The sequence below is a fragment of the Schistosoma mansoni genome, chromosome 4 (genome assembly GCF_000237925.1).
Source record: "Schistosoma mansoni strain Puerto Rico chromosome 4, complete genome".
Taxonomy (NCBI): Eukaryota; Metazoa; Platyhelminthes; class Trematoda; order Strigeidida; family Schistosomatidae; genus Schistosoma; species Schistosoma mansoni.
The window spans coordinates 8,309,487-8,334,588 of record NC_031498.1 but is presented as its reverse complement, the minus strand read 5'-3'; the positions used below and the strand labels follow the sequence as shown (position 1 = coordinate 8,334,588).

The following is a 25,102-nucleotide window of genomic DNA, read 5'->3' as shown; positions in this document are numbered from 1 at the left end:
CTTTATTTCTCAATCAATGTGTTGACTGAGGAATATAAATCTGATGAATTAACAACAATACTTAATCGGGTACGATAATGTCTAAATCTTTGTTCATGATTATATCTGCGATATCCTGCTAAATATTTTAATAAAGTTGTAGAAAAGGTTAGTCAATGTTTTAAATCTTAGTTTACTTGACCTAACAGTTCAAAGTGATTCAAAAATACATGTTATTTTAAGTAATTTACCATTCCATAACTTTTAATCAAACAAGTTCCTACAAAAAATTTAGTAGTGGATATAGATTAGTCGACTTACTGATCAGTAACGTAGATAAGAGTCGTTGTATACGATAAACTTATTTATATTACATTTTAAGTTGATGCGCTCATTCCTTTCCATAAATGGATGAAGAATGTTATAGAGACCACAATATTTGATTGCTAATGGCGAATACTCATTAAAATGTAAGCATCTTTCAGTTTGACCCTGTTGCAGATATATTACTACAATTTATTAATAGACTGAAAACTAGTTGTCAATCAATCATTTCTGCTGGTCTTCGTGTCAAAAGTAAAGAATAAGCAAAAACGATAAAGATGGAGTCGACGAATGTTAGACCACCATTGAAAACCTGGAAGCACTGGACGGTGATGGTGTAACATTCATCGATTCATGATTTTAATCAAAAACTCAGCAATCTCAACCCATACTGATAAAAACAAAGTAAATAAAATGTCTAGTTAATTATATATATATATATATATATATATATGGTTGGAGTTATGTAACTTAAAGCGCTGGTTCTAGGTTTCATGCTATTAAAAACTCGTCAACAAGGTGATTGTTCTATGATCTGTTCTACAGTGGGTCAGTTGCGCCCTGAATAGCTTGGTAGTAACGTCTTAGACTGTAAAGTTGGCTGATTGAAGTCCAAGTTCTCCACGTAGCACCAGTTCCCTTAAGACTTCAGGTGCTTTTTACCTTAGTGATTTCAACAAAAAAACATTTTCATAGAGCCTGACTGTTGTGGTTTCAAGCTGTTCGATGTCAAAAATGGACTACTAAAGACTTTTGTAGCAGGTTGAGACAATGTTCTAGTGGTTTATACTTAAACTGTTGTAAATATAACCAGTCTATGAAATTTAACAAAACTCACGGATAATAGTTATCTGACGTTTAACAAGTCAAAAAAATTAAGTTAGAGACGCGTTTAACTGTTCTTTTACAATATTCATTAAATCTATATTTGAAATAGTATATTTATTGTTTATTTATTTAAACACATAAATATTGGTACAAGGAAGCACCAGATACATATGCGCCATACAAATCTCATTCGATTTGTGTGAGGGCTGTGATACTGCCTAGGTGCCCAAACTGAGGCAGGTGGTTTTCTTGAGGAGCTAATCGCCGAGCCTTTGACCTAAAAATCTGATCCATAGGGCAGTGGAGCATCGTAAGGAGATGCAGTCCCATGGTAGCCGGTGACGAACAATAGTTGTATACGTCATTTGTTCCTCGGCATACTGGAGCCCATGTGCACCATTGGTTTGTAATCAGGGTTTTCCAACTCCCCTAGGTGGACTCTCTGTGTGCACCAAGCCGGTTAGAGCGCCGGACATTTGCTTTTCGTCCTCTCAATTTCGTAAACAACACTCGTGGTGTGAGAAGGCAGTGAGTAGGACTTCCCTGGCAGAGACTATACACGCGTGACCATGTGAGAGCATTTCGAGAGAGAGAGAGAGAGAGAGAGCGGACTCTCTCCACTCTCAGCCGGACCAGGGTATTTGGGGGCAATAGTATATTACTTCGACTACTAAAGACTAACTCAATAATCTGACTCGTAAGTATGTGACTATTTCCTGTGGCAAATTTTATGAAATTACGTTCTTTCTTTTGTCCCTCTTTGAGAATATACATAGATATATATACACCAAATCATATGAGCCTTAGATAATTTTAGTTGAATAAATATCATTAATATGTAATAATAATTATTATTATAAGGTTAGCTTCAGGTCATGAAATTTTCAAGACCGAAAATTCATTATTCTTATTGGTTTATTTTATTAACCAATGATCATAAAACTTTCGACTTATGTAGGAGGATTAGAAAAGAAAATAAGTATTAACCAATCAAAAGAGGAATAAATAACTCAATATTATCTATCTATTTATTAATTTTTCAACAAACAATGTGTTGTAACTTATCTTTTCTATGATTTTTTTTATCAATGGTCAAACTACTAACAACAAACGATCGAAAATTTCAATATGTAAATGTATATTGTATAAGTTATTTATTTAATTGATTAATAAGTTACAATAATCACATGTTACTATAATATAAATGTATCAATTTAGTACATTTTATTATGTTAATCTATAGTTATTGTTTAATGAACACTTTACATTACATGTACATACAACCTAAAAAGAATAGATAGTTTTCATATTTTAAAGATGAGTAATATAAGTATTCGATAGGTTTGTCAAGATGATAAAGAATAAAATGTATTGTATAAAGAAGGATATGTACCCGAAGTTTGTTCTGATGATGTCGTTCAGAAGGACGATGAAAGCTCCACGACCAAACCATCCAGCTGAGAGAACAAAACTCCATTAAAATCATCCACCTGAGCTACAAATCTTCTCCATCATCTCAAAATAGATAGTTTCCATATTTTAAAGATGAGTAACATAAGTATTTGATAGGTTTGTCAAGATGATAAGGAATAAAATGCACTGTATAAAGAATGATAATACTACTTAGTATTGTTTGTTTCAATCTTCCCATAGATGTTTAAGACTGCAACTGGTCAGTCTCTAATTGGCATATGGGCTTACTGTGCGTATTGCCTCGACATAGCCTTAATTCACAAGCATTATAAGCAAAGATGGATAGTGGCTAGCAGTGAAATCCAGGACGCGCGTCTCGTCCTATTTGGGACTCGTCAGCTGGATAATACTAGTTTATAAAAATGGACTAACATATAACATTGAAATCACAAAAAATGTATGATTTAGGATATTTGAAAAAGACAGATAAATTAAGTTATGAATGTTTGTAATTTGGAATATCAAAAATTGATTTGTCATGATTAAGATAACTTATTTTGTAGTCATCACACAATTCAAAAGTGTTATGCTCAGTTTCGAAAAAAAAATACATCATCCTTAATTCTAAATAAATCTAGTCTACTGTTGATGCTTAAGTTGTTAATAAAACTGTTAAATGCTGGATATGAAGCTAAGAGAGTTATATTATCAGACTATATGAGCGCAATATATCTAACATTGTTTCGTGGGGGAGGATAAAGTCGGAAAATTCAGTCTGGATACCAACCCCGAATCTTCAAAAAAAGGGGGAGGTGTTGGGGCGATCCTGAAAATTTCTCGCAATAGATATGACAAGCTCAGGAAACATTTATTTTATCCAATCAGCGTTTGACTAGAAGTTTTGCTAGAAATATCGCGAAAATGAAAAGTCACATGTAGAGGTTCTGATTGGCTGGTTAATACACTGCAACTATGTTTAGTAGGATTCTAGAATTTTCAGGAAAACCCAATGACTTCTAAAATACTATAAAAACCCTATATTTTCTGTACATGAATGAACCTTTGGAGTAAAGTACTTCTCATATATTTTAAGCCTTTTCTCTCGTGTTCAAGTCGCTGTGTAGTTCTAGCTTGGAGGGTTACGAGACTAGCTTGGGATCCGAATACAGAGTTCAACCAGCAAGACTTATCAAATACCAGTAACAATTGATGGATTTTCCACTTTTCCTTGAAAATCTGTATCGATACACAAATCAATTCACTTATCTCATTGTCTCACTGGGAAAAACTTGTTTGAAATTCAGTGATTTGGGACTTCTTCGTTCACTTTGTTTCTCACTCCCGTTTTCCAAAGTTGTTAATGAATACAATAATTCATTTATCCTTTAGTCGTGAGGTACAGAACTTCAGAAACAAGAATGAAGTAACTGACAGATAGTACTTCATTCTTAGTGAATTCTTAAGTGATGCTAGTTCGTGGCAAAGTTGGTTTTCGTTCTAAAATTACGTAGTTAGAATTACAGTATTTATAAAGTTTTGTCTTCAGTATGAAACTTAATTTAATTTATAAGAACAAACAGTACTTTGCAATATCTGTTCTCATCATACATATCATCTATGATTAAAGAAACCATTACTTTTATGGATTACAAAGTTTATCACATCATTATCTCACTCTAACAACTTAGTGAGTTATATATCATAAGAGAATGATGTAGGATGTTGAATTATTCATATATTTTACTACTTAGAAAATAAACTGATAGTGGTCAGTTTATAAATGAATGAACTAGCTGAATCTATAAATTTATTAAGCTTGATATGCCTCAATTTATACAATTAATTATAGGCATTGTCTTAAGATGAGGACATTCTGTCTCTATCTATGGCAATTCCTATATTTCTAGGTCAGATTAACAGTTAAAATTTGAAATTATCAGACAAGTTATAAGAAATTAATGAATAAATGTTTTATGATGCCGGCTCACTGTTCTAGAGGTTAAGCGTTCGCACGCGAGACCGAAGGTCCTGGGTTCTAGTCGCGCCTGATGGATTGTGGATGCGCACTTCTGGGGAGTCCGTTACTAGAACGAAACGACCGTCCAGCGCTTCCAGGCTTTTCAAGGTGGTCTAGCTTTAATCGACTCATGAATTCAACTATTAAACTATTGTAATCTCCACAAAAACCCCCAATTTGATATTATAATATTCTAGTGCTTCTCGGTAATACGCATGTATTCGATTTTTTATGTATGAACACGAAAACTTTAGATTAAATGTCAACTGAGACGGACTTTCATCGAATAAGATCAATATTTTCTATTTCAACCAACTTGTGCAATAACGGAATCACGATTGAAATCATGGATACATACCTTAGTTTATAAGGCTGTTTAGCTGTTACAAATGTGTATCATTTTACATAACCATTACGTTACGACTTAAGGACCAATGAATAATTAGACTTTTAAGGTATTTAATTCTTCAAGGCGATTGTTTTCAATAACTAAACTATAAATATATGATTATTGGACAATTGGCAGTTTAAGTAATCTTACAGATAATTCATAAAATTTACGTAAAAATAGACTATTTGTCATTCGCTACAAAAGTATTACATTCAGCTTTTCATTATGATCGATATCAATAATAGTTATTATATTTATAATGTTTGTAGTCATGTCGAAGATAAGTTGAATTAAAAATGATTGTAATTGGAATAATAGATCATTGTCTGGAAGTACTCAGGAAGGTTTCGTTTGGTCCTTTGATTATGCTAATCTATATATTAAATCTTAACACGAAGGAGCCAAGATTTCATGGTAAGGATCTTACGTATATATATATATATTACGGCTGATAACTTTAACCTTAAGCCGACCATCCGATTCACTGAACGTTTTACTGACATTGATGATTATCTTGGTATTTTTCCTTTGTATTCAAATTGCATAATTTATTGTTGGTGAGTTTAGCAATATTTGGACAACAGTTAACCAGCTAATTTGTGAACAAAATGTAGTCTTTATTTTTTAGCGAATCTGAATGTATATTGTTATGATATTCTGTTTTTTTCACATATTTATTGAATAACAGATAATGCAATACTATTACATGAAAAGACATTTTTATGGAATAAAGTTTGGAAGTCATGTACCATTATTTCTGAATGTATTATATTCTATTTACCAATTTAGTACCGATAAACTAATCTGTAAGTACACAAACTAAACTATTAATTTAGCGACTCTTTTCACAAGTTAAAGTACATGTTAACATTACTTGTAGCTGAACGATTTATTATAATCTCATTGTTACTTTAGCAAGGTTTCTGACAATTTTATCAGTAAAAGTTAAATGAAATGACTAGAAGTAGGTATTAAAGGTATCCAAAATGATAATGAAAGCCCTTCAATTAAACCATCTAGCTCGAAGAACTCGATACTATTAAAAGTATTCACCTGAAATACAAATTTTCTCTATCATTTCTAAAAACCTAGAGCTATCTCATACTCATATGATACCAAGATTTTTATTTCGTTGTTTGGGGCTCTTAAATGATTTGAAACAATAATGAACTTTTTATTCAATAGAAATAACTGTTTGCAGAATTTAGTTTTCGTAGTTATTTATACTTCTCAACACATTTTAAATTCAAGCAATGAAAATTGACTATTAGGTTAAAGGACTGAAAACTGCATTTTATTTAACTTATATGAAGATATTTATCTGGAAGAAGTTTAGGTATAGTCAACTTCATTATAACTGTTCTTATACTTACAGTCATTACATATATATGGAGTCTAATAGTGTATTTCGTTTGAGTTTAATTCTATTATATTTTAAAAGTTGATGTGTCATTAGACCATGTTTACTGCATAGAAAGTAAATAGATTAAGACGAAATGTATTAATTTTTTTATTTAAACACATATACATTGGTACAAGGAGGCATCAAATATATATGTGCCTCACAAATCATTCGATTTTTGTGAGTGCTGGGATACTGCCCGGAAGTCCAAACCGAAATAGGTGGCTTTCATAGAGGACCACTCCCTGAGCCATTGACCTAAAGGTCTAATCCATAAGGCAATAGAGCAACGTAAGGAGATGCAGTCCCATGGTAGCCGGTGACCAACAATAGGTTAATACGCCATTTGTTCCCTCAGGATCCTGGAGCCCATGTACACTATTGGTTTAGAATAGGGGTTTTCCAACTCCCCTAGGTGGATCCCACGTATCCACCAATCTGGTTAAAGTGCCGGACATACGCTTTTCATCCTCTCAATTTCTCAAGCACCCCAACTGCGAGAAGTCAGACAGTAGGACTTCCCTGGCAGTAGCTGTATACACATGGGGGTAGAACGAAATGAAGAATCTGGTACCTTATCATGCTTCACAAGGGATTCGTAAGATTTTTGTATATTCAGCAAAAAATTCAGTGAATAATATGTGTGCCCATAGCTGTTCTTTGGTAATTATCATATGCTAAAAGAAAATATTATTTTTAATTCGAAATCCTTGTAATAGCATATTTCAAACTTTTGTTGCTTAGATTTTTACACCAACAATCAGTCCTTTTATAAAACTTCCATTTTTTAACTTTCAAATACATCGATGATAGTGAAATGGATATAATTTAATGAAATATACTGCTGAATTTAATAACTAGTTGGATTGTATTTTTGGTCTATTCTTCCCAAAACTCTTTTTTCTAAATGGGAATTGGGAATTAACAAGTCAATGAACTTAGTACCAAGTTTGAAGTGGACGCTCATGTCTCACTAGTGAGTAATTTTGACCCGTTTATTTCGTACAAACCTATTTTTTACATTTTGTTGTCAGAGTGATAACATCCTTTACTCCAAATTTTTGATTTTCAGCAGAAATTCAGTCTACATAACACTATTGTGTTTATAAATTTACTCTAGTGTTAAAATGAACTTGTATTACTACCACCACAAAATACTTAAAGATGATTATTGAAACTGTGTCATTCTCGTTGTTTATCTTCTGTATATATACATACTAGGAATGAATGTTGGAAGTATAATATAGACATCACATGACTAATCAACACCATAGAAAGCATCTAAGTTTCACTGGAAGCTATCGATTACATATAAAATGGGTAAGTCAGTTATAAAAAATTTTATTATTTCTATAAGACAGTCTTTTGAGCTAAATATTTAAAAGGTGTAACATACCAAACTTAAGTAGACCATGTGATAATTGAAAATTGGAAAATAGTGTCATGATGTCACTTTTGTGTTAAACTACATACAGAAATACAGCAATTCTGTACAAAGTAATTCCTTTGAATCAATTTATTTAGTCTTGTGTACGAATGATATTTCTTTTCAAGATACTTTTTAATGGGTGTCAGAACTATTAAATGTCATATATCTGCAAGAAGAACTTTACAATAATGTTCCATCCTAGTTAGAACCAACAGCAATTAACTGTTCATGATGTACAATTTTGAAAAAAACACACTTTGGAGGGAAATTTTTAAGTAGTTAGAAGAAATAAAGTAAGATAACTCATTTCTTAATTATAAACTATCTTCAAATTATATTACGTCATCAGTGGTAAATTACATTATCTGTGAAGCAGCAAATGAAGTTTCCACCCGAATTTCGTGAGTACTTACTTAAGACTACATTAACTACACAGCAAGTTTTGAGGGAGTACAGCCGGTGTCAACAACAACTCACTAGACTGTGTCCAACCACTGAAGAAAACAGAATGAGTATGATTAAAAACTGTACATATATATATATACACCTCCAAACACCATCTTACCTCAACATATATATATATACATATCATGTGAAAATATTGTTCAAATTCAAAGGGGAGCAGAATATTTCACTACTGTTTACTCACTTAACTTTTACTAACGATATCGTTCTTTTCAATTCAGGCTATCAATAAATGAAAAATCGATATCTATATGTAGGGGTAGACTGAAGTTATTCCTTACCTTTTCTATTGCTTAAGAATTTAAAATTTATTGTATATGTCTACATCTATATGTTTATTTTCAGGTTACGGATCTACTGATTGGAATTTAATTAGTTTTGGAGACGAGTTTCACTGAAGGCTTTCGAACATTCTGTTACTAGTTCAAATGATTTAATTAATAACCTTAACTAATAGATTTGTCAAGCAAATAATCTAGGCTGGTCACTTTTCTCGTTGCAGCGTCATAATCCTACTAGATAGCGCTGGAGTAAGTGGTTATATCACAAATTGCCCAAAAGATAATGACGCTACTTCAATTATACTATAGTGACTGCAGGACAACTACTCAGATTTTTAGTGAATAAGGACGATAATTGAAATGTCAAGATGACTGTTCGAGACACAGTAGTGATTTGTTCATGTTATTGCGTATTAGAAAATCTAGTATCTTCTGATAATAGCTGGTGACAGCTGATTTAAAAAGATTTTGAAACCTTCGTCTTGAATGATTAATGTTTCGTGTGCTATATTAATAGTCTAGGAGCCTAGCTAGAGGCAAAATTTAAATCTTCCATCAGCCAGTAGTGACTATCATTGAACAAATTTAAGTCGTATATACTATTTGTTATAGTTACCGAAGGTCTACATAATAATGAGACTAACATGAGAAAACCAGAGACGAGTGCCAACAACTGCTGGATGTATTTCTGATTATTCAAGTATTACTGATCTAAAGTTCTTAAAAAGTAAGTACTGCCAAGCTTTCCTTCGGTCATTCTTAACGGTAGTTATTTATTATCGGTTCAAATAATGAGGGGCTTGAAAGATCGGAATGAACTTTCCAGAAATACCCATCTCTAGGGTGTACTTTCGGAGCACTATTTCATTTGACAAACTTAAGACAACCCCAAAGCCGATAAATGGATCTACAATGAACCCCTTCCCCGCACGAATTTTTTATGCTCTATCCAGTAAGACAGGAAACAATACTTTAGATGGGACCGATGGATGACCTACAGATATCTTATGAAGATGAACATGATAGTCATTCTATCTCCTAGTACTGGTATATTCTCAGTTTATGTTTTGAGTGAGGGACTTGATTTACCAAGTCAAACCTCTCACCATTATTGAAGGATTAAAAATGGTAGGTTATTTGGCTAGGATCTTCGGTTGACTATAAAACAGAAACAAGTAGGTATGGTTGTCCGTTAGAGTTCCTGTATGGATTAAAGGACTCAAAATTCCAAGTCTGTAGAGATTGTTCGTCAGTCACTCAACTACTACGTAGGACCAAGCACATATATGCATCGGTCCAAGGTGGCATACTTCATTAGCACAACAAGATGAATACCGAATTCATAGTAGTTACTTCAATGGTAGTAACATATAAAAAAAGGTTGTGTATAAGGATATAGTACAGGAAGAATTGGTTGGTAGAAAGATATAAAGCAATTTTAATCTCACAGTTTAAAGGAAGACAAATAGTGTATACACCTACGCCATTGTGATCGATTCTGAGCCATGTCACACAGTTTCTTACTACTAGTTACAATAGTCGCGCGGACCCCAACGAAGTAGTCCGTTTCTACCAACATGGTACAGATCAGAAGTTAGTGACTTGAAGGACTGATGCCACGTTTTGATTTAGCCGCCCTTGCCTCTCTTCGAACCATCCCCAACACTACTCAGCATTGAGCGTCGTGGCAATCGGTGTTCAGGCATACGTAACACGTGGCTCAACCATCTCAGCCGATGTAGATCCATGACCTCATCAACTGATTTAACATCATTCCCTTATACCATGTGTCTAAACTCACTATTACTTACCCGGTGATCCCAGCAGATGCGAGCAATATGTCCAAGGCATCTGTGATCACATACTAGAAACTTACGAGTATATTCTACTCTTAATGGCCACGCTTCGCAGCCGTAAAGTAGAACAGAGCGAACTGCTGCGCAGTATACTCGTGAAGTTGTCACCGCGTTCGACTACTTCACTCCCTATCCTTAGTTCAGTTGTTGACACAGGCCAGTCCTGGAGCAACAATTTACATTTAGAGGGGGAGAAAGGCATCCCAAACATCCTGGCATTGTTGCTCAGTGCTACCAAAAGACTCAGCATTTTATCAGCGTATTCACCAAACAGGACTATGTCATCTGAGTATTCTAAGTCGATAAGTGGACCTCCTGGTAGGAGATCAATTCCTGAAAATTCAGTTGACGAGTGTTATTTCCAGCTGTAGGTCTATAATGAAGTTAAACAAACATGGGGATAGTGGACAGCCTTGTCGGACACCGCTTGAGGTTGGCAAATCAGATGATAGTTCGCCATAAGCTCTCACTCGACTGGTAGTGTTTGAGTAAAGAGCCTTCACAAGGTTTAAGTACTCCTGAGATACACCTTCCAATGACAGACACTCCCACAGAAACTCTCGGTCTACAGAGTCAAATGCTGCTTTTAAGTCAAGAAAAACTATCATTGTCTGACGCCGATAAGCATGCCTGTGTTCTAAAACCTGACAAATGGTGAATATGTGGTTGATACAGCCACGACCAGGTCTGAAGCCAGCCTGATTATCTAGTGTTCGTAGTTCACGAGTCTTAGTTAGGCACCCGATAATTATTGAGGCTAGTATTTTAGATGCTATGTTAGTCAAACTAATCCCTCTATGGTTACTACAGGATGATTTTAGCTCCTTCTTATATATTGTGACAATCAGTGATTGTGACCAGTCGGATGGGATTACGTCCAACTCCCAGATTTTAGCTAAAATATCAGTCAACCTAATCGCTAAAATTGGACCACCATATTTACATACCTCTGGAGCCAATTCATCTGGACCAGCTGCTTTTCCTCGTTTCAGATTAGTTATAGCTTTTTGAACTTCACGTAGGGTTGGGGGGCCTACTTCAATGTTCCATTCAGGTTTTCTGGGAATAGTGGGTAACTGTAGAGTAGCTGAAGGCCAACTAAACTGTTCTCTAAAGTGTTCCGCCCATCGTTCTAAACGTCTGGGCTGAGAGCAGATAAGAGTATCGTCTTTTTCCGAGATTGTCTCACACTTGACTTCTTAATTCCAGTTTCTTTTGTTAGTCTGAAGAGTTGTCTGGTGTTGCCTACAGCAACTGCCTTTTCCATTTCTTTTGCTTTCTTTGCCCACCACTGCTCACGGTCATTCCTTAGACCTTTGATTATTCTAGATCTGACTTGCTTTCACGATTCATTGTGTTCAGAGCCTGATGGGATGTTTACGAGAATCCATCAGTGCAACAGACATAGTAGAAATCCATTGGTTTTTCGTAACCCTTTGGTTGATGGTCAGAAAGCCAGTCAACTGAATGACGCTAAACTTCTTGATGTTAATGGGTTTTACGGTGTTGAGTATAATATTCTGTTTCATCTTGGTAGCTCTGAGCTGTATCGAAGTTTTCGCCGCAGCACTTAGGACTACTTTACTGCCAATAAGGGTTATGATCCAAGATTGATTTGTACTGATACATCTTGAAAATAAGGAGACTAATATTTTACAAAGTCCGTTTTTCCACTTACCAGGATGTATATATTTAGAATACAATGCTAACAATAGTCTTAGTGAGCGTGTAAGTGATACCGTCATTTCTGAAACGTGACAGAAAAGAGATGACATAGTCAAACTAGACTAATTTGCTGAATCTTTTACGTGTTGAAGTGAGGATTATAGTCAAGAGGCGTATTATTTGATAGGTGACTGAAGTGATTCATTAAGTCTCCATCTAAAATGAAGTGTGACGTCAGACTAATTATTAAGATAATGGAGGAAACATCAATCACAAAACTCATATATCATGAAACTATTCCCCATTGTTTCAAGAACAGAGTATGAACTCTGGTATTTACGATAAAAGGGATCGAAGGTTTAAGATCTAAAGTGAGATATCTCAGAATTGTTAGTTGAGATTGTTCTTTTAAATTCTGACGTAATTTACCCCTCAGATTTTCTTTGTTTGCTCGTGATTTACTTGGTTTCTACTTATCTTGAATACAGATTTTGATTATTTTCTTGATATACTGATCTCAAGTAAGATAGCTTGAATTTATGTTCAAAATTTACTTTGAAAGAGTCTATTCATAGCAGCTACCATTCAAAATCAGACTTAAGCAATGCTTTTTCTGTCAAACATATTTAGTTCTATATTGGGCTGAACAAATCGACCATGAACAAACGAACTCCAAAACGCTAGAAATAATTACATTTGAGTGAATTCATATTTAAAAAGAAATTTCTTATTAAAGAAAACAAAATTACATCAGTAGTAATACATTAATATAAGGTTTGACAGTGTGAATGTGTGTATAATCTAGCTCAACAAAAATTGGGATAGCCACGTATAGATATACAATGGCCTGTACAAATATACAGAAAATGGCAAAAAATCACATGATCTCACCATTGGGGAAAATTGAAGTGAGAAGTAGACAGTAAAATTAATACAGAATGAATTTAAAAAAGCATTCTGGGAGGTCAAAAGTACTATTTACACATTTTTGTAATGAAGAAAAATAACAAGTAGTAGTGAGAACTCACAGATAATTCATTAATCAAATTCATATTATATATACATACATCTGAATAAGAAAAAAGTTTAAACTTAATACAAGTATTTCAAGAAAAGTCAGCTGAAATATAGATAAATGGACAACAATATTTAGCCCTAATTTAATTTCTGCTGGAAAACTGTTGAAGGAATGAATTCCTGTCGAACAAGATGCTGTTTATTTGGCATATTAGGATACTCTGAAACAGAAGATGGGGTGTTAACAAGATTAGCTGTTTGACCAGGCCCTAATAACTGTGATAGCATTACAGACGAATAATGAGGGGAGGGTTGGACTGCGCGATTAGGACTCATACCAGCAGAATTTACAAGACCCATGGAAGGCATTGAGAGACTGTTCGTACAACGTGGAAGTGACACCATCTGTGGCATTGCAGTATTAGCACATCGAGATATGTTAGAAGCAGGAGGTGAAATAGGGATTTGATTGGTCATAGGTTGAGGCATATTTGTTTGAGTCATGTAGCGTTGAGGAGAATTAGATGCTTGAGTTGGAGATATAGTTGTAGAAAGAGGTTTACCTATTTGTTGATGACAAGGGATTGAAAACTGTTGATTAAAACTCGGAGGAGTTATTGCTTGACGAAAACGAGGTTGTTGTGTGGGCAAAGAGGACCAAGACTGTGATTGATGAGACTGAGGATTTCCAATAATCTGCTGCTGTTGAACTTGTGAATAAGGATACCTTGATTGAGGTAAAGGACGCGATCCAGCAACTGACTGAGAATTTTGTGGAGTTTGACAAGCAGAATATGTATTATGTAGCTGAGCTCCCATAGGACAATGAGGATTAGAAGTACTAGGCGTACATCCGGACATTTGAGATAATTGTTGTTGCTGTTGGTTGTGTAAATGTGATTGCTGAATATATTGCCACGCTCTCACATATTGTGGACTGGAGTTCAACCAACTTGAAAACTGTAATATAATATTTGCAAAGAAGTATACTATAATAGGAATAATCATATACATTATGATGAAAAATAACTCTAAATACGATCACTATCATCGAATACGTTTCATTCTTAGACATATTTACACAGTTATAATTAATATCAATGTTAACTAACATGAAAACAGTAAATGCGAAATCGCAATAGCGAAAAATAAGGTGAAATTAATAGCTGGTGCTCCATTTAAAAACCTTAGACTTCGCGTTCATAATTATTTCGAAACAATTATATGATCGTACCTGTCTAAAAAAATTATTACTGTTTGATTGATTAGCTCCCATCACAGCACCAACATTACGACAATATTATTTTATAACCGAGTCTATATAGCTAATATCACGTATACAGCACAATAAATCAAAAAAGATAGACCATATGGACAGATATACTTCTGTAGTTGTGTTCTTTCTAATGAGAACCCGACTTATAGTGCAATAATAATATACGATAATCCTTTATCCACGATTATCTCTTAAGAAACCCAATACCCAGTGATAACTAATAAAAGTAGTAGTAGCAGTGGTGGTAAAGGCCAATAAGAAAGACGAAAACACCCCATCTCAAACGAATTTCAGGGATAGATAGATCGATAATCAAATACTTTACGACATCTTATCTTGCTTTGGTTCCAAAATTGATTCCACTTTACTTCTACGACCGATTTCAGCATTGATGATATCTACGGCTCTGTATCTTCTACCTTCGAGTGTCACGGTTCACAAAAGAGCAGTAGGATAAAGGAAACTGCAGAGTATACCACAGTAAATATTTGAATGCTTTACTTACGCTAAATTACCTATTAAGGATTTTTCCTGTTGACACATTAGGTGTACCTTTAAATCAATTCTGAATACTTTAAGGTTTGTAGATGAGGTTGAATTTCGTAACCATTTCCACGAAACAGAATCACTTTTTTGTGCAATCTTCAAGTGTAAAATTCATTCTTTTTAAAAATAATATTTATTCATATACTCCGTTAGTTATGAAATATTTCATATGTAATGGTGATAAAGTATACACCTGGGAAATTCTATGATTAAAAAGGTACCAGTGAGCTTTTGCATTTGTTGGACACTGACTACTACAGAATTTCATGATGAAGAAAAATTGGTTAGGTGATCATATCCTTTTTAACAATTAGGGTAATCATTTAGACAACTGAGCATAATAGTTACTATAGGCTTTGATAACACCACACATGGAATATGTGGCTAAAAATTAAGTAAATAAACTTGTAACTAACTAAATGAGATATGTTTTCTATAATTTTCATTTATCCATATGTATTAACCAAGAAAAAAATTGGAGAAAATAGTCTTGTAAAACTATTGTATAGTTACAGAGAGAAAAATACCATAGAGAATTTCTTACTAAATAAATTTGGGTGCTTAATTACAGTCACTATAAATAAGGATGAGTTGATTACAGAAAATGTTATTTGAAAAAAATAATTGATTGGAATGTCGAGAAATATGTGTTAAATTTTTTTTATTTGTTCTAATCAAATAAGTGCTAATCAATATTAATTGAACTTTCCATAGTAATAATAATAATAATAATAATAATAATAAACTAATAAACATGAAATTCACAAACTATTTATCCAAAGCCAAAATATTGTGGATGAATTTATTGGTGGTAGACATAAACTAATTTTTTTTCAATGAATTTAGTGCAAATTGTATTCTTGCCTTATACTACGACGACAAACTAGTTAGAATAATTTATAATTGTAGAAATATAAGTGCAACTTAATTATTCAACAACAAAAATTGTTTCATATTAACGGAATCTAAGTGTTTACTTTCCTATACTTATAGTAAATAGGAGGAAATCCGAGCAAATAAGTGTAGGTTGTGATAGGGATGGTCATAAAGTATATTTACAAACCAATCTTTCGCAAAATAGAGCTGTAAGAAGCACAGGATGAAGCTAATTTACAACGGAATAACCATTAAAAACGAACACTGGTGATAAGACTCGATTTGGTTTGATTAATTCATGTGGAATATTGAGATAGAAAGACTAGAATAACCAAAGTTCTCAACACTTATATACAAATTACTTGACATTCTAGATGATGTTTTGCGGAATTATTGCTAAAAAAAGCTTTTTTTTCCACTTAGATTGGATTTTGAAGGGTGATGAATATCACTAAAAACCGGTCGTGTAGAGAAAGGTCATGTTGATGGAAAAGTTGTTAACAAAAATTAATAAACAAAATAAACAACTTCTCGTAAATATAAAGCTCAAACTGACATTAATTATCATATCAAACCTCAGTCTGATACAACCACAGTTTTGGTATGGACTAAAGAATCTGTTATACTTTATTAAACTACTACACGCACGAATAAACGCAGTTTTGAGTCACTATATTCAAAAATACTAACATAAAGCACTCAAGAGAGGCATTAATTAGAAAACCTAAAGTAAACAAAAACTGAGAACAATAACACAGTACATTCAACTAATGAATTGCATGACATTAAACTATTTAATCTCCTAATCAGTTTTGAAGGAATAAAAGGCCTTACTGAGTAATAGACATAAAGTTAAATTAACCACTAAAATATATTCGAAAATTTGTCGAAAGTAAAAGGAATAAAAAATCGATTTACTTCAGACGCCGGAGCACCTCGCTGCCTCATTGTAGTATATGCTTGTTGAACGATCCGCACATCCTCTGGGGAGATGCTACACGGAACAGCAACACCAATGTTGGGCGAGGTTGTTGATACTATGGATTGCGAGGACGTAGGTTGCATAGATCCAGACCGAACGATTGACGTATTTGGTTGAGTAGAGCTAACAGATGACCCTGATGGATACATAGTACTGCCTGGAGGTGCAGTTCCAGGTTGCCTCCAATTAGAGTTGGAAATAGTTCCTGATGAAGTCTGGCTAGGAGGTAAAAGGGTTCCAGGATTATGCCCCTCAATAACTTGAGAATAAGCTGGTGAAGGGTGGTGTGTAACCGATTGTTGTTGAGATTGCTTATTGAAAATGTAATTATTGTGTTCATTTTCTCCCTGAAACCGACTTGACATTATTTGCTGGGGATATGATGGGTCAACATCCATAGGAGTCACACACGGTTGGTGAACAAATGGTTTTGGAGATAATGCATCTATGGGAACTGGATTGTTTGTAAGTAAAGGTCGATGTGCAACTGAGTGTCCAGAAGTAGATCCATGTGACTGGATGCTATGTTGAGAAACAACGTAATTGGGGGCCCAGTTATTATTAAGACTTGTTTGTGGGCGTTCCTGTATATGATGTCGCTGCAGTTGTTGTTGGGTACTGAAAGATGTTGTAGGCTGGGTACAAGATGAAGAATATTTTGATTGAGACTGAAAAGCATAACCTGTCCTACTGATATCTACATGTGTGTTTATCAGCTGGTCCGATTCTAAAGTTACAGCTGGCTGATTATGAGTCCCAGTTGACTGAGGGAGATTTTGAACACAAGTAGAGACTGGCATAGCAGATATTGACGGAGATCGGGGAATTGATGGACTAGACACATATGCCTTTGATGAATGAACAGTTTGTTGAGAATTCTGATAAGATGATGGACAAGGAGGGTGAAAAAACGGACTTTGCTGTGGAGATTGGATAGAAGATTGACTTCGTGAATGTGGAGAGGTAAGGTTGTAGGAAACAGTAGTAACAGCTGTAGAAGCAAATGGTGATGACTGCATAGGTACAGACATAGGAGAAGATATGCAATCAGATGTCGAAGATTGCGAACATTGTTGATAATTTTGAGATGGTGGGGGAGTTGGTTGATGATTAGGAGTCATGCTGTTACAGCGCTGCATCGTGGCCATACGTCTGCGTAACATTTGTGTTTGTTTGAGGCGTTGTTGCTTTTGCTGTTGCTTCATTTTGGCTTTAAGTTTAGGACATAAAGGTACGAGACATTTCAATTCATGGCAAGTTTTGGAATGATAGCAACATAAATAATAGATGAATCGACAAACAGAACACTGATTTCGATCTGTTGAATGTACACGAAAGTGTTGCACCTGATATTTCATTGTCTTACATGCATATACACGACAATTTGCATCACGACAATAACAGCTATGGCCTAAGGCTTTTACCCAACGACTCAATTTATCTCTTCCTGATTCCTGAATAGTTGAATCGTTACTTGGCTCTTGTCCTTTATTACAATCGTCAAGTCCAATACCTATTTTCACCATAGGATGAGGATGGTTTTCGGTTTCATAGCATCGGGGACATAAGTCATATTCGATACATTGTTTACAATGCCATGGAGTTTCCAGTTGTGCACTACAAACATTGCAAGTGTACATTAGAGGTTGACGATTTTCATTATGTAATTCATATAACATCACCAAAGTGGAATATTTAGCACGTCGTAGTGATGAAAATTCTAGGTGCTTTTCACGAGCTTTTTCTAAGAAAGCACCACGACATTCCATTAGCTCTGAGTTAATAAGCGGGTCCGGATCCTTAATTGGTGGAAGTGCAGCGACAGAATTTTGAGGGTGTAATCGAATGACAAAGAAGTTCTCCTTATGTTTCTCCATTATTTCGTAGACACGACGTGCAACTTCATTTGCAACATCACCTGAACCGATACCACCCAGGCGCTTTCGTTTACCCGTGATCGTTATGGAAGCACTACGTTTGAGCTTTCTTCGTTTGGCTTTCTTCTTCCCCGGATTTTCATCGGTTTCTTTAGTCTGCACGTTTTCTTTTGCCTCATCATCATCGTCACCGCGAGCCAATGCTTCTTGTTCCTGTTTTCTTTTAGCATCTTCTTCATCCATTTCCTACAGAAGAGATTTTTAAAAAATAATATTTTCGTCACACAAACTTATAACTTCATAATATATGTAGACCAAATAGTTAACAATTTTCTCTAACGTATTTAGAGACAGACTGCTATCTCTCTACTGAGAGGAATCTGTGCTTCTACTCACTCTTTTCGGTGAACAGTTAAAGAAAGTTGAAAAGTTTGCGTCTGAGTAGTTGAGTGAGCGGCTTAAAGCATTATCATATATGGTTCAAGATAAAAGTCAGTGGTGATCCCTCTGTAGTTTTCTATTATACTTTTCATAATAGTGAGATGAGCACTGGGAAGCATTTAGTGGTTGCTTTTTTAGCTAAACCGCAATTCTCATTAAATACTATTCATGTACAATTATTTGTTGTTTGCACTACTTTCCATTCTTTATTTATTCACAATATTATCGCTTCCCTTATGTGAAACGTTTCTGGTGTTACTTTGTATCAGGATTCATGTGCTTCAAAGTAAAATGAATTTTTCAATCAGAACGTTGGATGTCATACATATTTGTTAGCAGAATAACTAGTCACTTTCGAAATTATACTCTCGTAGACCAAGTGAGAGGTTTAAAACTATTCACAATCAAAACAAATTTATCAAGAATCTTTCAGCAAGTTTCTGTGAAAACTCGAAAAGATTTAATTCTTTAAAATTATATTTAGAAAATTTAAAAATCGCTCAGATGTGTAAAAAAATACTAGTAATAATAAAAATAATAATTTCTTCATGATCTTAAAGACAATTGGATAACATAAATGGTTCTGTTACTACTGGTTTATCTCATATACATACGATATTTATTTTTTTTAAGACAGCAGCTGGAATACGAACGAATTTAAGGATACGGAATAAGTTTGTTGATAGCGAACGTACTATGTAAGCATTTGGCTAGAATAGGAAGATGCCAATCAATGAATTACTGATGTCTCAATTGTTGTGAAGACTAAATGTTGTATTCATGTTCACATCCTCGTGTCAGCATTTTCATTTAGATCTAATTCAAGGCATTTCTATATGGAAGTCACAGATGAACCCAGAGTTAGTAAGTATTTATTATCCGGAAGCCAATTTTATTGGGGAGTGGAGGCGATTTCGAAACATTGTTGTAATAGAATTCTTTATTAAGCCAGGCTTTAAATAGAAACGGTAATTAATCTATGATGTGTTACAAATAGATATAAACAAAGTTCGTAAGGTAAGAAATGTTTCCCAGAACATTTGTACCAACAATAGCAACCACCTCGAAACTCGCAGATAGTATTTAAATCAAGAGTTAATGAGGAAACACACCTGTTACTAAAAGCATACTGTTAAACTTTATTACAGAAATACTACTCGTGAGTGATGCAACTTTTTCCAAACTAGACAAATCCATATTAAAATTACTGAACATATGCAATAATATGACCTAATTGGTCAGAAGATAATACTCGCTAACGCCCAGATAAGCCCAGACCGAAGCAGGTGGTTTATTTAGAGGGCCACCCCCGGAGCCTTTGACCTAAAGGTCTAATCCACAAGACAGTGGAGCAACGTCAGGAGACGCGGTCACATGGTAACCGGTGACTAACAACAGGATCCCGGAGCCCATGTGCAACATTGGTTTGGAATCAGGGTTTCCCAACTCCCCTAGGTGGACCCTCCGTGTCCACCAACTCGGTTAAAGCGCTGGACATTCGCTTTTCGTCCTCTCAATTTCGTAAACAACACCCCAGCCACGAGAAGGCAGTGAGTAGGACTTCCCTGGCGGTACCTGTATAGGCGTGGCCATGTGAGAGCATTTCGAGAGGGAGAGCTAACTCTTCCCACTCTCGGTCATACCAGGGCCGACTAGAACATTCTAGTCATTGGTTGATAGTTAAAAGAGTTTTCACCATAACATTCCTCATTCAAATGATAAAAATGTGTCGGAAATCAGATATTATTCACAAAATAACTTCCCTAAGATGTTTTGCGCTACAAAAGTGAGAAAACGATATTCTTGGATGCTTTAATCTACGAAAATATAAAGTCATTAAAATTGTTGTTGGATAATAGCCCAATTTTTTGTAAATATTTCTGATGGGTTTTTCTACAACCAACAAAATGAGGGTAAACGAGCAGATTTCCTACTCGGTCAGCAGACAAGACAGATGCTAACAGACAAGGTAGGAACAGATAGAGTGACCCAATAAAATTCTATAGTAACATAATTAAAAATTCCGGACTTTACTAGATTTATTTCAAGAGTTGGTGATTGATAAAAGCAGTACCTGATCATTTTTCGAAACACGATACCAGAAACTAACTGAAATGATTTTATTCAACATAATGCATAGTTCAACTCTAAAAAAGTTATAGACAGGTACTAGATTATGATACAAATTATGGTTGTAAAATTACGAGAACAGCTATAATTCATTTAACATTAAAGAGAATTACCTTAAATATTTCTTCCAAAGTATTTGGCCAAAAGTCACCTTCGAAATAGGCAAGTTCAGATGGAGAGATCATATGGGACTCATTAGCATCCTGACAGATATCTTTGTAATCCACCACAATGCGTTCAATGAGTGCTTTTTTAAGCATTTTTTGATACCATTCTTGTAACCTCTTAGGTTTAGGAATTTTCTGATCAGGTGGATGCATATGAAAAATGTAATCATCACCTTCGCTAGGCGGACAAGCCCATATATGAGCCATTGTGAAACCAAGTAACTTTGCATAGTGAATGTAACCAACCAAAAGTTCATGATATATCTCTGTGCGAAATTGCTTAGGACGAAAAAAGTAAACGGAATCTAAATAAGCCACATAAACCCTTCTGGTATTAGGAAGTGGGCATTCTGATCCATATTCCTGAACGTGAAGACCAAAAAAACATACTTCCTGACCGTCGATTTCCTGAAATGCGAAAATGGCTTTCACTCTGTACGGAAAAGACTCAGGCATTTCTCCGTTATCACAGAACCGAGCTTTCATACCAGATTTAACTTCAACAGTTTTATCTGCTGCCGCAAGAACACGAATAATGACGTCACCTGCATCGGCTTCTTTTTTCTTCAGAAAGTCATTTACACGTTTTTCTAAAAAGTTGCTTAATTTGCATGTTGTCAATTTTTTAGCTGTAAAACGATTTTCAACACGCTTTAATCCATAGTTCACAATACAGTGATTGCAAATAAAACCATCTGGCCAAATTTCTTCAAGGTATATGGCACAAACTCTGTGCCACTTCCTCCCACAATGTTTGCAAAATACGAATGGTTCCTTTTCTTTGATATCATTTTTGCACTTCTCCATCAAACTCTTCTGAACATTCCTAAAAATGCACACTCAAAACTTAAAGCAAATGCAACTTACACTGGGTTACTGGAGTCACTGTCAAGGGCTATTTGATCCAGAGCTTCATTGTAACATCTCTCGCATACTGTGTATTTTTGTTCCAAAAGTCCAGGAGTTTGACCACTATCACAATATTATGACAAAAAATTAGGACTTACTCGCTCTTGTAGACGTAATAAACTGCATCGCGATATATTGTACAAAACTTGGGCGTTAAGCAGGTTAAGGTAGGTGGTTGATAATAGTATTCCCTGCCACAGCAAAATCCAAGCGACTGCATTACAGGATCAATTATAGTTTCAAATGTCTCAGCCAACTAGAGAAACGTGTAATCGTAAAAAATATGAAATTACCCTTGTACAGGTCTTGTACACCTTGGACGTCTTCTTATTGTAAAGCCAGGCATTGTTAAGCATCAACCAAAAGTCATCGACTATTTCCCAAGGATCCTTATATTCTCGGTCTTCTAATTTTCTCCGTATAGTTGATAGATCCATAGGATCAGAAACTATTTGAGGATAATCATATATTTCAAGGAACTTCCAGTCCACTGGAGTCAAAAATGGTTCTGCATCCTTTTCTTTGCTTATTTTTAGTACAACTGGTAGAAAATGCTGCAACAGTTCATTAGAGTACCATATTCTCCGTCTGATAGGTTCTCGAGAAGCCTGAGCATCCGTCTTTTTTTCATCAGAACCGGTAGGCTCAGGTGCATCAGACTCCAGATCAGTTTTTTCATCAATCTTTGTTTTTGTGTCGCTTTCGCTAGGTTCTACGGACGCGACAGGATGATATTTAACTTCTGGTGAATTTGAATCCTCTTTATTATCCTTGTCTTCTAAAACCCCTGCAGAGTCAGAGGAATTCGAAGAGCTTTCTGTTGCAACTTCAACTTTAATTTCCCGTTGAATCTGTTCTTCACGCTTGGATACGATTTCTAAAGCATCTGAAAACTGATCCTGATCATAAGAATTAGTTTTTAATGAGTTTTCTGATGAAACAGAATTTGACAGTTCTGAAGGTTGTGTCACATCAGAAATGTCTCCATTTTGTAGTGGCGGACAGGATTCTCTCAGACGACGCTTTTCCTTTAATTCAGAATGTATATTGTGATAATGGAGTGCCATTGTCTTGAAATATTCTTCTGTTGACCTAGATTTTACAAAAACGTCTTTTTCCATTCGTTTCACATAATCGAGAAACTGTTTCATCCTGGGATCACTGTATGCGGTAGGATTTGCCGTTGGAAAGATTGATAAAGAAATATCATTCACACTATAAAAAATAACTTTATGAAAAACTATAACTTACAATTTTTTCATAGCTAGTTCTCGCTGTTGATCAGTGATGCGGCTTTCATGTAAAGGTACCCGATTGAACTCACCATTCAACACAAGAGTTGGTTGTGACTCACACGGGCCAGTTGTAAAAGCAGTCTTTTGGTGTGGAAGTGGAGAGTCTGATATTTTGATGCCATTTAAGGATGATATGTCAGATTTGTGGTTTGAAGTGAGTCCATTTTGTGGGCAACTAACGGATGATGCTGATGACGGTGTAGAGTTCCCAATCGGTTTCCTGATTGCTGAACAAACTTTGCATTCCATATCTCCGCAAGAACGGTAGTGTCGCATTATGTACTTAGATGAAATACAATGTGGAACATTGCACTCCTTTTCTCGAGTACAACTCTGTAAATGAGGCAGCAAGTTTCGGATTTCACCACAATTTCGATCCATACAGTTTGTTGCCATCCCCCTCCTTTCAAGGCGTTCACAATGATCAGCATGTAAAAGTAGTGCTAACTGCTGTTGCATGAGAACCATCTTGGCCTCCGTAGATAAACCTTGGGGACGGTCATTTGTATAGGTGATTTGATCCGTGGTCGAGCCTTGCATATTTACACCAGCTACAGTATATTTGGTGTGGACAATATCGAAAAGTGTGGAGAGTAAAATTTAGAGCAACTTAACAGTGATACAAATGTTTAATCGAGTTCAAGTAATAAATGACTACAAAAAGTAATATACTAGGTGTTCACGAAGAATAAAGCACTGATCGAACTCATTTACTGTTATAAATTTGTTATGTCCCACTAACATTTACAAAATAACCAAAATAGACCGTCGTGTTAACTTTTAATGGGTCGTAACTAATCCACATTAGTATCTAGAAATAGAGTTCTTGAAGCAACCAAACTTTGGACCAAAAGCGCTTAAGGGAGGGAGTCATGATTGAAAAAATCATGGTATTGTCGTTAAAATACTTCCAAATAAGAGTTTGTTTAATATACTTTTTACACTTGGCACGTGTAAAGTGAGTTTTCACTTATTTTTAGATAGGGAATAAGAAATATATTGATTAGCCGAAGAGACTATAATTTATGGACGAACTGAACAGGTATAAGACAATAGGTCTTGGATTTTTGGCGCGAAATCCACTCATCCATTTGGCTAAATACAGTTTTGGCATTGTAACTGGTGTCAGTTCGTGATGAAAACCCTGAATCTAATTCTTAACCTTAAGCATCAACAGTAAATCATAATTCTAATTCCTCACAAGTTTATAACCCTCATCTGGTCCTAGTTATTAAATGAACACTCTCATGGTCAGTCCAGGATCACTCAAAGGTCATCCATAAATTATAGTCTCGCCGATTAGTCATACAGAACACAGTTTTAGAGTTTCGTCAGCCGTGGTATGCTATAGTTACGTTAACCCCAAGAAGCCCGACTGACTATCGAGTAGGGATATTTCAAAGTTTACTGTCATGCCTTAGGGATGTGAAATATAACCATCGAAAATAAGATGTGTTGAGATTATGATTAACTATAATTAGAGTTGGTAACCTCCATGGGTTCCCCAGGAATGCTTACTTTTTCAACTGGTGTTCT

The 25,102-nt window shown here is 35.1% G+C and overlaps 1 protein-coding gene across 1 annotated transcript; it reads right to left on the bottom strand.

Moving 5' to 3' along the window:
• Positions 1-13,205: 13,205 nt before the first annotated feature.
• Smp_127010 (putative creb-binding protein 2) lies at positions 13,206-24,106 on the bottom strand (the record flags this gene model as incomplete). Its single annotated transcript, XM_018796713.1, has 7 exons — positions 13,206-13,443; positions 16,691-18,870; positions 21,309-22,188; positions 22,230-22,334; positions 22,370-22,527; positions 22,565-23,486; positions 23,523-24,106. 7 exons carry the CDS (start codon positions 24,104-24,106, stop codon positions 13,206-13,208), a joined length of 5,067 nt encoding a protein of 1,688 aa, XP_018651827.1.
• Between the last annotated feature and the right edge of the window lie 996 nt (positions 24,107-25,102).